Below are 13,513 nucleotides of genomic sequence, written 5' to 3'. Positions count from 1 at the left end.
TGAGAGAAAAAATGCTGAGGGCCCAGCAACTTCAAAGTAATAACTCAGGTTAAAGCAGGAAACTAAGCTGAACCATAATGAGGTGCCAGCAGCACCTCTAGAAAAAATACCCCATAGAAATGCTAGGCTAAAGGCTGAGTTGATTGTTGTTTGGGTTTTTGTTCTTGTTGAGTGGAGTTTACATGGTAGCCTAGTCCTAAAATCTTTTAATTACCACAAGCTGGTGGTGTACTATTCCCACCCAAATAGGGTGTTCTATTTATTTATTTGTTATATTTATTTTGGTCACTTTTCTCGTCACTTTAGTTTATTCTTTGTCAGTATTTAATAACATAACTCAGGTCTCTTAAGTTATTTTTCTTTAAAACAATTCTGTTATGGTTAAAAAAGTTGGTTAAATAAATATTTAACTAGAAGTCTGTGTTTATGTTCTTTATTAAAATTAAATCATTTAGCAAAATCATTAAAAAGTCCAGGCAGAGCTGCACATAAAATATGGTTTCAAATCTTTTCAATAATTATCGATATCGATCAATATGCATTTTTTTTTATCGATAAGCTTTTTTTCTATATCGACCAGCCCTACTTGAAAGCATAGTGATCTTATCGTAGGTGTCACTTCCATCTTAGAGTTACAAGATATATCAAAGGCAACATTAGTCCTACAGATCCAACTGGCTTTAAAGCACATTCAAAACAACTGGCTGGTTTAAAACCACACTCAAAATGAAAGCATTTGCATATATAAGGAAAAAAGAAAAAAAAACATTCATTTGAATACATAAACTATAAACCTGTGTTGCAATCCTCTGAATACATTTCAAATACAGTTAAAAAATTGTTAAGCATTCGTGTTTTTTGTAACATTGTGTAGAACTGGTTCTTTGGCTTTGGAAAGCAAACAAGTCCTTAGCTATGTCAAAATGACAGATAAAAAGTTAATTATGTAGCATGAGGTACCGGACAGCGGTATAAAAATGATGATTTAAATCAAGATCAGTAATGCCTTTGTTTCCCAGGTGTTCAGTTTCTAAAATCAAGAAAGAAAAAAAAAGAAGATGAAATACATTTGAATGAAACAATGTAAAACCTGACTTTTAAAAAATAATGATTGTTGCCTGTTAGGAAACCTATAAGAATAACCAAATACCGTCAGCCTGGGGCTTAGCCTGTAACTTCGGCTGTTGCAAGTCCACAGAGAAGTGTTGTAGTAGTGAATACCACAGCATTGGAAGCCATCCTTCTTATGGTACACAAACTTCTCAGTCGTACTCTTACAGCAAACCTGATATAAAGTTGGATAAAACACTATTTTATCAGAAGCAATAATATCATACATATACATATACAAATCATACATACACACACACACACACACATTTTTAATAAAAATATACGAACAAGGGATTGATACACGTCTCAGTAAATATATTTCTAGGTGTTATTGACATTACATCTTCCCCACTAAGCAATAAAAACCATGCATACAAAGAGATCAAACCATAGATGTCCAGAAATTAAGTTATTTGTAATAAAGTGAAATGACACTTGGCAAAAGTCCACACAATAGAGTCTACACGAGACTCATTTTGACCTGTTTTCAGGACATTCTTCGTATGTGACCCTTAATCCAGGCCTCCATTGGTTAATGAATTTGATTTCCATTGATGAATTTTGTGTGATTTTGTTGTCGGCACCTCAATTTTGTACAGAACAAAGTATGTAGGATGTGTTATTTGAGTGTTCCCTTTAATTTTATTTTTTGGAGCAGTGTATAAAGGGAAAAAAGACAAATGTTTGATCTTATCAAATGTCTTTCCTGACTATTTCTTGAAAAACATCTATATTTAGTAATGTGGAGAGTATTAAGTTTTCTCAGGTTTAAGTGTGACAGCATGTCTCAGGAATTATAGACAAACTGGACTTTTTTACTGGACCCATGTGTTGTAAAGAAAATTAAATAAACATTACGGACAGAACTCAGTAAAAGAATAACAAGACAGGAGTCATCAGAAGGAAGTGAAAGACTTTAGGAATGTTAAAACATCTTAAAACGATTAACTTAAATTAGTACTTATTAATGTCAATTCCACTACAACCTTTCGTTTATTACCTATATTAACATAAACACAAAAACAACAATATCGATTAGGAAGAAAATAGAAATTACAGAGAGGAGATGGATAAAAAGGCAAAATTTCTACAATCACAAAGGTGCTGGAATAATAATTTTACCTCATCTTTTCCAATGACTTTATCACACCTGCATCCTTGGCTGGAAGTAGGGAAAAAGAAAGTAATAAAAATCAATTGGAAAAAATCCAAGAAAAGTATAAAACCTAATATCATATAAATACCATACTGAAAGTTATCATGATACTGCAACAAGCCACAATTTTCACCTTGGTCTAAACGAAAAGGAAAGGAAAAAAAATATTTTTGAGTATCCATTTCTGTGATGTTTGTGATGCCTTCCTTTTCAATTGTACATATTTCAACGTATTTAATTTAGTCTCAGGGGGGGGTCAAATTCAGCTGCAGAAAGCTTTCACATACGGTAAGCTTGTACATAATACATTTTGGTATGTTATTAAAAACCTATAGATGCCTTGTAGCTGACGTCACAGACATTGGAATCTTGCCGTGACCATATTGAGCACCATTTCTGGTCCCCTGCGCATCACAGATAACGCCCATAAGTTGTGCCGTCGGGTGTGACAATTATTGTGACAATTATATGGCAATTATTACCGCTTACCAAAAGAGAATGAACGTCATCAGATATGGCTGCCAGTCATCTAAAGGGCTGACTGGGCACCTACTGCAAGTACTCGAGTGTGCAGTGTACATTTTACATCAGAGTTTCAAAACAAGTCAGGAGAGCGAGCTCAAGCTGTCTTATTTTTCAGAAAATTATTTGATTCAATTACAGCGATTAGACACCTTGCATGAAAGACATGCATTTGATATTAAGACCTGAAGATTTAGCTACAGCGTATACAAAACAAAATTTTGTTTATACAGCTTTCCAATAGTAAATGAGCAGCAGCTTAGCAGTGAAAAAGAACATTTCCATTCATAAAGTGCAGCAGTGATTAAATGCAAATAGCGCAAAAAGGCATTGATGTGGAAGTTCAAAAAGAAATACATATATATCATGACAGTGTTAGATTATTGAAGGGTCTTGGCAAGTAAATATCCAGCGTCCCTTCAAGGTATTGGAGCGACAGTTGTATTGGATAAAAACCTGTTTAGGTTTCTGGGCTAACAAGCCCAGTCTATCCCTTGGAAATCCAATGTGGTTAACCTTTTACTGAGTGAGTCTCTGCACATCTCTGAGCTTTAGTTTTAACTGAGTATTGTTACACTTGCTCTTAAAGCGATTCAAGGCTACAGTGACATCACTGGTGGACCAAGCCTCTCTGAGACTCTCTTAGGAGTCCACACCTAGTCACCTTTCCTCCCTTGGGACTTTGAAAAAGTTAGTGGCTTTATTTTCTTATTGATCCAATGAAACCTGATCTCTCCTCTCCAGAGGTTCCTGTGCCTGTTGCTGATCAGTTCCCTGCTTTTCCTGCAGAGCTCAGTGAATAAATCTTTTAACTGCCAACCCCTGTGTCAGGTTGAGTTTTGGGTCCTCAGTCTGATACCTTAGATGTACATCTCCAGCTAGACCACATCTGTCTTCCCATTCCCATCTCTCTAAATTCAATTTATTTAAATTTTCAATTTATTTCAATTCAATTAATCTCACTTTCAACTTTGAAACTAATTTCACAAATCCAGACAGACTTAAACCCAAACTTTCCACATTTGTGTGATAACAAAGCCAAGGTGCTGCATCATGTAGTGAACTCAATTTATCCTTAAATGCACCAAATGTTACCCTTAAAATGGTTTCAAATAGCATGTTTCTGAACTTTCTGTCGATTTCCTTTTAAGATGTTAGTTCAGCAGTAAAATAATCCCACATAGAGCTCACTGACTGTTTCTTCTTTTGACAAAACAACAAATGAAACCAGTTTCCCCTGAATAGCGACATGCCGGTTGCAGGTGTACTGACAGACAATTCTGTCATCAGCAACTAATAATATAATTGCAGAGTTGCATACATGATGTAGCATAATAAAATGGATTAATTTAGTGAGAAACTAGGTTTGGATAACAGCTGACTGATAGGAAACATGAGAAGAATTGTGAATGTGTCATTATCTCCTAGCAACAAATTTGTTAATACAAACAGTTTTTGCATCAGACCCAATGTTTTCAATGGCTTACATTTTGCTAACTTAAAAAAATAAAAGTGTAAACATAAAAACTTAAATATCATGCTTTGACTTTACATTTGGTACACAAGTTGACAAACTATCAGTTATTACATACCCTTGACAGGTGCTTTGATGTCCATCCGGTTTGATGTTTTTTTCTGTAAGGTAAACATTTAGTAAATATACATATAAAATCCTTTAAAGTTGATTAAAGATTACAAAATAATAGCATAAACTCCCTAGTATTAATCTCCAAAGAAGGAATACATGCATTTTAATTATTGCTTGTTATATAGCTTACTGCATGAAAGATGTTCAAATGGAATAAAAATATTGGCCCTAAGAATCTGTTGTTGATGTCATAGTGCATCCATCATTTATTAGTGCATCCATCTTTTTATTAGTATGAGGAGTGGACAACAGGAAGTAAGCAAAATGCTAAATTGGAAGAATTCAGTTGATATAAAAAATCATTTTAGATACACATTATTCTTCCTGTCACCTTAAGAATTCCCCTTTGATCACAGTTAGAGAGATGTTTGTTTTAAATTTGTCAAAATATGTATGTTGACAAATGTATGTATATGTATATATCAACAATAATAATAAACAAAATGGTTGCAGTCGGTAGCAGCTTACCACAGTTGTCAAAATCACTGATTTTTAGCTGTATCCTTGGAAATTTATCTTGACAGCATTTTTCAATGAGAGGGTCGAACTGACTTCCATAACAGCACCGATGGTAAGCAGAAAGCTTGATCTGGGGGTTTCCACTACAGCAGAGTTTCATCTTTGGATCGTAAGGCTCTGTGGAAAGGATTCACATTTTGTCTGAATATCAACCAAATTCTACCAAAGATCTGGTTGAGAATGTACTGTATATGCCAAAGGAATTGCATAAAAACGTTTAGATGTCTCCAGGTTTACTTACCATTCCCACAGCACTGGGCATCATGGGAAGGTTTTGGTTTCACAGTTTTATTACAGCATATTTCATTCAGAGGGTTGTAAGCTTCTAGCCCACAGCACTGAGACATTCTTTCACTGAGACCCTTTGTCAGTTTACCTGAAAAAGCAAAGGTCCATTAAAACAAAACACATAATAGTAAGAAACTATTACAACTAAATATGTTTTTTGTCTTATATATTTATATATATATATATATACATATACCCAATGTTTTTAAGCATATATATCTATATATATATAGATATATATATATATAGATAGATCAAATATATTTTCCAATTTTCCTAAAAATAAACAGAAATGTGGGTATAGTGCATATTTGTGGTAACATTTATAACGATCAATAATGACATACAGTGTTAGGGACCAATGCACATACTATCTTGGCTGTGTAGATAACGCAAAAGGTTTGTTGCCTCTTTGCAATAATGAGGTGAAGAGGGTTTGAGAAAAACATTTGAAAGAAGCTCCCTGAGGGTCCCAAGGTTCTGTTAGTTGTGTCATAATAATTGAAAAATTATATACTAAACCTTTCACTGCATCTAGCTTAAAAAAGGACTTTCTTGAAGGAAAGTCTAATTTTAAAGTCTGCCATGTTTCGTGTTTTGGAACAGCACTCTCTGGTGAGACGATGCACATTATGGATACAAGCTCTCAACTGAGGAAGTGGTGACCTTGTCTTGCAGTTGGGATGTTTTTGTTTTTTTTGCAGTGTAAGATAACTGGGTCAGATTGAGTTGATGTGAAGATGGATGGAGCTAAACATAGGCCAGATCACAAAAAATGTATCTGTCATAAGCTTGATAAGACATGAAAAAGTGGCAGAGGTTCACAATGCAGCTGGACAACCCTTAAAATATAATTGTATGAACATTTGTGTAAGAATGGCACAGTCCTGCCTTAGTAGTAATTAAATGAATAACCTGTAAGATGTTTCAAAAATTTAGATCTGTGAAGCCAAAGGCGTTGCAACTCCAGTGGAAGACTGTTGCATAAAGTATTTGACTCATTAACTCTTAATATTGCTATACTACGACCTTGTCATTGCCATTGCCAATAATTGGCCTTCTTGATACAATAAAGAAAATGAGTATGAATACTTTTAGGTAATAGGAGGCAAAATGTAATTGGTAGGAATAGTTATGTTTTTTCCATTGACTAATTGCATCAATATGTTAGGGTCTGCTTTCAGATTTAAAAAAGCATGTGGAAAATGCTATTTACACATCATGTGACATGATTCATTGGGGATATAAATACATTTCATTGAAAAGCTCTCAATTTTCATACAATTCAAGTTTCTAACAAAAAGAGCCAATACCATTTTTTCTGTCAGCGTGGACTGGACAACATGTATCCTTTGAGGTATCATAGCATGTTCCATTACAGAAGGATGTTCTGCTGGATTCAAAACACAAATGATAGTCATGAATATTAGAACTCATTAAAAGTTTAGTACTTCGGTGATGTGAATCTAAAAATGTGAAGAGGTAAAAAAAATCTGCTTTTCATTTAAATAATCCATCATTGGGGAAACAGATAACGATGGCAGGTACAGAGCATACTGTGACACCTATGAATAAACATTCATAAACATCAATGAATTAGACTAGTTTGATTCAACTACTTAACCTAGAAATATTTTTAAAAAAAGTTATATTTCTAACTTTACCACAGAACAAAAATGTAAGATTGTCAGCTGCCACATAGGGATTCCAGGAGCCTTACCATTTTGTAAAGTACAAAACTTAGACCATAATGAAGCATTTTAACAGAAATTACATACAACAATCATCATATTAACAAGAAAGAACAAAACCATCTTAATGAAGAAACAAGCTTATAGCATAAAACTTGGTTAAACCACTTTTTCAGCTAATTTTAAAGCTGCCATCTTATTGTGTTCTTCTTCTTGACTTGGTAATATTTGTTCTTTATTTAGCAACAGTTTTCTGAATCTATCAGTTAGTGAGAGCATCTTTTGTACCAGACACGCTTTGAATTATCCCACAGATTTTTTATGTGATAAATAAAAAAAGACAGTGATACTAATAGGTTTTCATGACAGGATAAAACATTTTCCCTTTAAGAATAACCATATACACAAATGAGCAAAAATTCAAACAGAAAGAAAACTCACATTGCACTTGAAACCACTTGGATTTTCATCACAGAATCTGTAAAATAATCAAAAGTCTCAGTAGGTCAACATGTGAAGTTTTTAATTTACAATTGTGCAAAAAGCAACTTCAGTGAAAAAATGTATGCTTTGCTAAAATGATGGTCTGAATTATTGATTTAAAATAACTACAGTGATTTGGTTAAGATTTGTCCCTTGCAGCGGGAATATAGGGTAGGGAAATTGAGTGTCATTAATCAACCTAACAGTCATGTTTAAGTCAAAGTACAGAAGAGAAGCCATGCATGCACAAGAAAAACACACAAACTTGATGCAGAAAGATCAAGCAAGGGTCCAAATCAATTATCTTTTTGCTACTAGGCAACAGATTGGCCGCAGGAAGTGGGGGTGCTTTAACTCCCCCTAGATGCCAGAGGGGGATTTTCAAAAAACATTTTTAAAATACTTTGCACAAATTTATAAAATTTGTGCAAAGTATTTTGCCTTTTTCGTTTTACTGTTATATGTATTTGGATTTTATTTAATTATTTTAAAACCTAATCAACACAAGTTCACGGAAGTTACATTGTCATGGCAACATAAAGCAAGCTAGTGGTCACAGAGAAAAGAAGAATCCCACTTGCGGCAGCAGACTAGTAAATTTACAGTCTGACAGAAACAAGGACGAAATATGGCACAGAAACGTATTTCTAATTTTTTTTTTGAAAACCAGCACCAGTGAAGAAGAACGGTAGTACCGCAACCACAACAATGGAGAATGGCTGGAGTGAGGAGACTGTCCACCCGTCTCTGATGGCAGTTGCACCAGCAAACCCAGCGTATAACCAGGGCACCCTGCTTATAGCTCAAAGTAAGAGCATGGTCCGGCTGATCACTTTCATATCTATTTGTGCATTTTAATGTAACCATAGTATTATATTTTGATGCTGTGTTCTTTGTGTGATGGATGCCTATAACTGTTAAATAATCTTTAAATAGTATAATAGAATTTTTCCTTGTGGTTTGAGTAAAATGATTTTGGAGCTAATAGAGTCACATGTGACAAACACAGTGACTCAGGTTCATGCCAGTTGACCAAATCTACGTTGTTATAGTGTTATTGTAAAGTTTAATTGATAGCACATATACGTATACACCTTAGAACTGATGATGTCTGTGTGTTACAGACCCTGGTTGCGTGCAATGAAGTATATATAACAATAAAGTAGTAAATCTCAATCTGTTTACTTTTATTTATTGTATTTTAAATAAGCAAATTAGGCTCATAGGTCTTTTGTCCAAACAAAAAATATATATTTTTTCAGAGCACACCCTGTTCAAAATGACTTCCAGCAGCCCTGGGCAACAGTGATAGAATCTGTGCCACAGTGCTGCACTGTTAAAAACTGGATTTCAAAAATGCATCTTGAGTATGTACGTTTATATCTACCTAAGCCAAAGAAGTGTTAGCACTGTCCTTCAACTACAAGATGCACAATCTTCCCTGTAACTGCAGCTCGGTGCAATAATGAATGAATCGGTTGTGCTCAAAACAGCTTTTACAGCCGAATCTTTGATATGAACGATGTGCAGTGGTTCCTCACAGAGTCTGAAAGCTGCGCGGAAATGTGTGGTATCCAAAGGCGTGACAAAGCTGCTTTTGTCACCAAACAAACATTAAGATGAGCGCCCTCCCTCTCTGTGTGTCTGAGCTCAGAGGGGCTAAAGACTCAGAGGCAGCACAGAACTCAGATACAAGGAATTGCACAAATGGGAAAGAGCAAACAGGAGAGGCAAAAAAAAAAGTCAGACTGCAGCGGAAGAAGGCGTGACTGCAACAGAGGTTTCAGCAAACCAGAGCAGAGAAAAAGGGGGGAAGGTGCACACGCAGAGGCTGCACACTGTAATCAAGAGTGAAAGTCACCAGAGCAAAATCTGGACACATTCTAACTCCAAAAAAAGTGCAAGGGCAGAGTGTAGATTCTGCAAAGTGAACATGTCCCACCTTGCAGTCTCTACCAACAACCTGAACAAACATATCCAAACTATGCATCTATCGGTGCAATTCGAAGAAAAAAAGACAAGCAAATGAACAGACAACTATTGAAGGTTCCAGTGTCAAAAGCTGAGGAGTCACCGAATCTTTTTAGGGAGCCAATGCATAATATTTTGAACTCTAAAAAGAGCAGGAATTCCCATCCCTACAGTAGAACCTTCACAGCAAAGAGAAACAAGAACCCATCTCAGTCTCACAAACGCTGTGATTGATTTAACATTGACTTGAACGCAGTTTTACGCATAGGTGTTTTCTTTGACAAAATATCTAACGTGTAAAAAATATCACTTGTGAAGTCGTTTTTAAATAGAAACACATCGACCTTAACTATTACTAATCGATGCTTGAAGATTAAAATTGTCAGAGAAATTGGTTAACAAAGGGAAAAGGAGCTGTCCACACTGATATAAGAATGTGGTTTGTGGCATTGCCACATTATCGTTGAGTCATTAAGCTCACTCACCGCCCACATACAGGGAGAAAAATTAAAAATAACTCCATATGCGGTTTCGATAAAACATCCAAAGTTAATCTCGGTTCCTCTTCTCTCCATCCCACACGCTTTTCACAACTCACGGAGGACGGACGCATCTGTGGTTATACTGGAAAGCAGCCACAGCTGCTCGTTTTTGGTATCTGTCATCCCCCCGCTCCGCTCCCTGCACGCATTACTTTCCTCGTCCACTCTTTTCACTCAGATTAAAGCCGCCCTTTAGTAAAGAAGCAAGTCGTCCAAAAAGGTACAAGACGCGTCGCTTGGCTTTGTATCTGCGCCGTCTCGTAAGCAACTGCAGCGCGCTCAAAAAGCGAGCGGAAAAGTCTGAGCTTTTTTTCTCATATTACTAGAGGGAAGAAAATGTTACCCACAGACTCCTACGGAGATCCCACCCCCCTATTCAAATTTACGAAAAAAAAAAAAAAAAAAAAAAAAGCCTAAATCAATGAATGAAAAATTGTATTTTTTGTTTACCTGAGCAGACACTCTCAGATGTGCGCAAAAAATAACCAATAGTCGCATAGATCACCAAAGCATACCAAAGCACACCATATGAAAACATGTTCTAGGATTTAATTCAAATATGAAATAAATACTTACCGAAAGAACTGAAGAAAGCGCACACCAATAAGGCTGAAATAAAACAGTTATACTAATATTTATTACATGTTAATTTTCTCAGCTATTTCTTTAATGTGCGCAACAGAATAATTCTTACCCAGTTGGAGTCTTTGAAGAGACCGCATTTTTACGCGCATCTGACCTGTTGCTGCTGAGAGCATCTCTATCAGGAGCTTTTAAAAGGTTTGCATTAGTCCCACCTCTCACGTGTTATCTCCCCAAAATATGGCATATATAAGCAAGGAGTGTTTGTCCACCCCAACGTCAGATTTAATTAATCCTTGATTCTGAGGCGTAATGGACTTTTAATGGATTATTATAATTTTTTTTATTATTATTACCAGGATCATCTTTATTTCATTCAATTTATTTTACCTCTGATTTCTAGCACAAGCAAAAAAATTTTCTTATGATTTTGTTAATTACGCTTTCTCTTGATTTTCTGTTTAGATTGTCTTTTCAGTTTAATGGCTTTGGATGGATGGATGGATGGATGGATGGATGGATGGATGGATGGATGGATGGATGGATGGTGGCAGGCGAATCTTCTTACCACCTTTTCTTTCAATAACAGAGGCATGAGTTGCTGTTTTATTACTCAAGCGTTGCACCACTTGGAAAACGGCAATCAATACTTTTATTTATGCTGACATAATCGGTTTCCTCTCATTTGCTTGTCAATTAAAACACGTTTTCTATGTTGCTCTTTGTATTCTTAGGCTGCTTGGGTCTCAAACATCCCTTGGGTCTCCGTGTAACATGGCATACCTTGAACAGCTCAATCCGCTCAACATCTTACTTATCACCTAATCACAGTATTTTCCATCCAAAACTCTCTGCTCCTAAATTTTTGCTGCGCTCCTTCTTTTACTGGCCTGCGCTCACAGAGCGTTGGGGATACTTTAACAAGTTAACCCCCCCCCCCCCCCCACCCAAAAAAATAATAATATTTTATAGAACAGAAATTATTATTATTTTTTGATAGCTACAAGTTTTTTTTTTTTCTTTTCCATTTTTTCCGCGACTGCTACTTTCTCAATGAAACTAAGGTTAATTCAAGGTGTGTGCTGTGGAGCATTGTCCTGGTGCTTTCTTGCCTTCTCCCTCGTCATATTTTGAGCTTCTACACCATCATCCGGAATAAACAAGTGATTACACAACGCATTGTGGGATAGTTTTATTCTTATATATTTATATTTATCTATGTAATATAACTACCCTGGCTTCTTTATGTTTTTACATAATATCACACCTTTGTTGGATGGATGGAGCTACATGTGGAGTGGGCTGGGGTGGGGGTGGTGGTGTTGGGGGGGGGGTGTAGGGAGTGTAGGGAGAGAAAAATACATGTAAGTAGAAATAAAATTATACAGTGAGACATAAATGTATATAACTCTTTAAATTACCTTTTATTATTTTATAATTTATTTGCCTTTGGAATATTTACCTTATTTATTTTTTTGTCTCATCAAGTCATCATGTTCAGATTGGACAGGCAAAACAATAATTCATGCATCATGTGCGGATAAGAACTACTTCAATTGTGCAGACACAACAAGAGAGCGCAGGGTGCAAGGGAGGAGGTTGCTGGTGAAACCTGTGCAGCATTTCTGTCCAAAGCGATGCTCTGTTCAATCAACGTTCCAGGCGAATGTTTGATCAGAGAGCTGATTGGATCAGTCCGATAAGTTTCTCTGGGTTACTCTCTGACAGTCACCTAGTTACCACTCAAAGCTGTGCATCCTGTGAAGCGGCAGAGGTTGAATCCTCAAGTACAAAATGAAAATATAGGACTAAATTTACAGCAGAATATACTAAAGTATATCCACGTCTATAGTGAAAGGGAGGAACAGGGGGCCAGGAGGGGGGCAGTGTGTTTTTATGGGGGCACAGAAAAGCATGAAATAAAAAACAGGGCAAGGGATTCAAATATATTAATAGAGATGCATGAAGTTACATTTCTTTTCAATTAGGTTCAATAAAAATTCTGTTTCTTATGAGGTCAATATACATTAGTAATTTAGGAATTTTGAAATATTTTTGACTTAATTTAAGTAAAACTACCGTTTTCTATCAAATTTAGATTAGAATAAAAAAAATCTGTTAAATTCATTTGTAAAAATTAGAGAATTTTTTTCTATTAAAAAACATTTAGCAGATTAAAACTGCGGTCCTATCTCAATACCACTGAAGCTATCACCTTACTGTTTTTGAATAATTAGTAAAACAGAATTTGTAAAGAAAAAGAATGAAATAGATCCAAAGGACCTATCAGAAACCATGTCTGTTCCAGGCCAGATCATCACTGGAATTTCTTTTAAATATTATGTCTTCAGTACAGGGACCATAACGGGGCAGGACATAATCTACAGCACTGGCCACCGTTTGCCCCCGTCTAGAACCAGGAATGATCACACCGTGGTGAGGTGCACTGTATGCTAAGTCCCATTAAAAACAGAAAGTACAACCGATGTTCAAAGCTACAAGATTGAAAGTATTAAAAATAAAAGACCAATAATGTTCTGTTTAGTGTTTAAGAAATTACTTTAAGTTAATAAACAGTTGATGAAAAGTTGCTGGCCTTAAGTGTGTATGTATGGGGCACGGTGCGGGTCCTTTGTCTTCCTGGGTGTGTGTGTGTGGGTGTGTTTTTTGTTTGTTTTTTTAGGGGGGGGGGCGGTATCAGCATCTCCCTGAAATGAGTTTTTGGAACTTGGGATGTCTAGACTGGTGTGGCTGACTCACCTGCAGCCACATCACAGCCCTTTCTGGAACCACTATGACACCCCTGCAATAGAACATTGTCCTTCAGGGATTTTAACATGTGAAAATGTGTATTTTTAATTTTATTTTGGATTTAACAAGAAGCCAATGAAGAGAATATGATCTCTTCCTTTAAAATTTTTATCAGAAATCTGGTTGCAGCGTTTCGATCAGCTGAAGGCTTTTAACTACATTTAATGTAGTAACAGTTACAATATAC

General features: G+C 35.9%; 1 protein-coding gene and 1 long non-coding RNA gene across 5 annotated transcripts; both read right to left on the bottom strand.

Annotated features, from left to right (window-relative positions):
- Positions 1-823: 823 nt before the first annotated feature.
- Positions 824-4,442, bottom strand: LOC107094169. Its single transcript, XR_001481659.1, has 4 exons — positions 4,384-4,442; positions 2,236-2,275; positions 1,151-1,285; positions 824-1,030 (listed from the first exon to the last, which is right to left on the bottom strand). It is a non-coding gene; the product is annotated as an uncharacterized LOC107094169 (long non-coding RNA).
- Positions 4,443-4,795: 353 nt separating this feature from the next.
- Positions 4,796-10,672, bottom strand: LOC107094168 (galaxin-like). Of its 4 annotated transcripts, none has more exons than XM_015389610.1 (6): positions 10,628-10,672; positions 10,510-10,542; positions 7,379-7,415; positions 6,560-6,639; positions 5,200-5,334; positions 4,796-5,075 (listed from the first exon to the last, which is right to left on the bottom strand). In XM_015389610.1, the coding sequence occupies exons 1-6, from the start codon at positions 10,665-10,667 to the stop codon at positions 4,822-4,824; spliced, it is 579 nt and encodes a 192-aa protein (XP_015245096.1). In that variant the 5' UTR covers positions 10,668-10,672; the 3' UTR covers positions 4,796-4,821. The 4 variants fall into 4 exon arrangements, 1 of the variants encoding a protein (XP_015245096.1); XR_001481658.1 differs by having other exon boundaries at positions 4,886-5,075; positions 6,560-6,636; positions 10,628-10,653; XR_001481657.1 differs by lacking the exons at positions 10,510-10,542; positions 10,628-10,672 and adding an exon at positions 9,877-10,240 and having other exon boundaries at positions 4,888-5,075; positions 6,560-6,636.
- Positions 10,673-13,513: the final 2,841 nt, after the last annotated feature.

The sequence above is a fragment of the Cyprinodon variegatus genome, unplaced genomic scaffold (assembly GCF_000732505.1).
Source record: "Cyprinodon variegatus isolate N-32 unplaced genomic scaffold, C_variegatus-1.0 Scaffold468, whole genome shotgun sequence".
Taxonomy (NCBI): Eukaryota; Metazoa; Chordata; class Actinopteri; order Cyprinodontiformes; family Cyprinodontidae; genus Cyprinodon; species Cyprinodon variegatus.
The sequence above is the reverse complement of the archived record's forward strand: the minus strand, read 5'-3'. Positions and strand labels throughout refer to the sequence as shown.

Coding starts and splice junctions, on each gene's coding strand:
- LOC107094168 (XM_015389610.1), bottom strand. CDS start 10,667: ATGCGCGTAAAAATGCGGTCTCTTCAAAGACTCCAACTGG. Junction 5,335..6,559: donor CCACGCTGACAGAAAAAATG/GTATTGGCTCTT, acceptor TTGCTTTTTCAG/GTAAACTGACAAAGGGTCTC. Junction 5,076..5,199: donor TGCCCAGTGCTGTGGGAATG/GTAAGTAAACCT, acceptor TCCTTTCCACAG/AGCCTTACGATCCAAAGATG.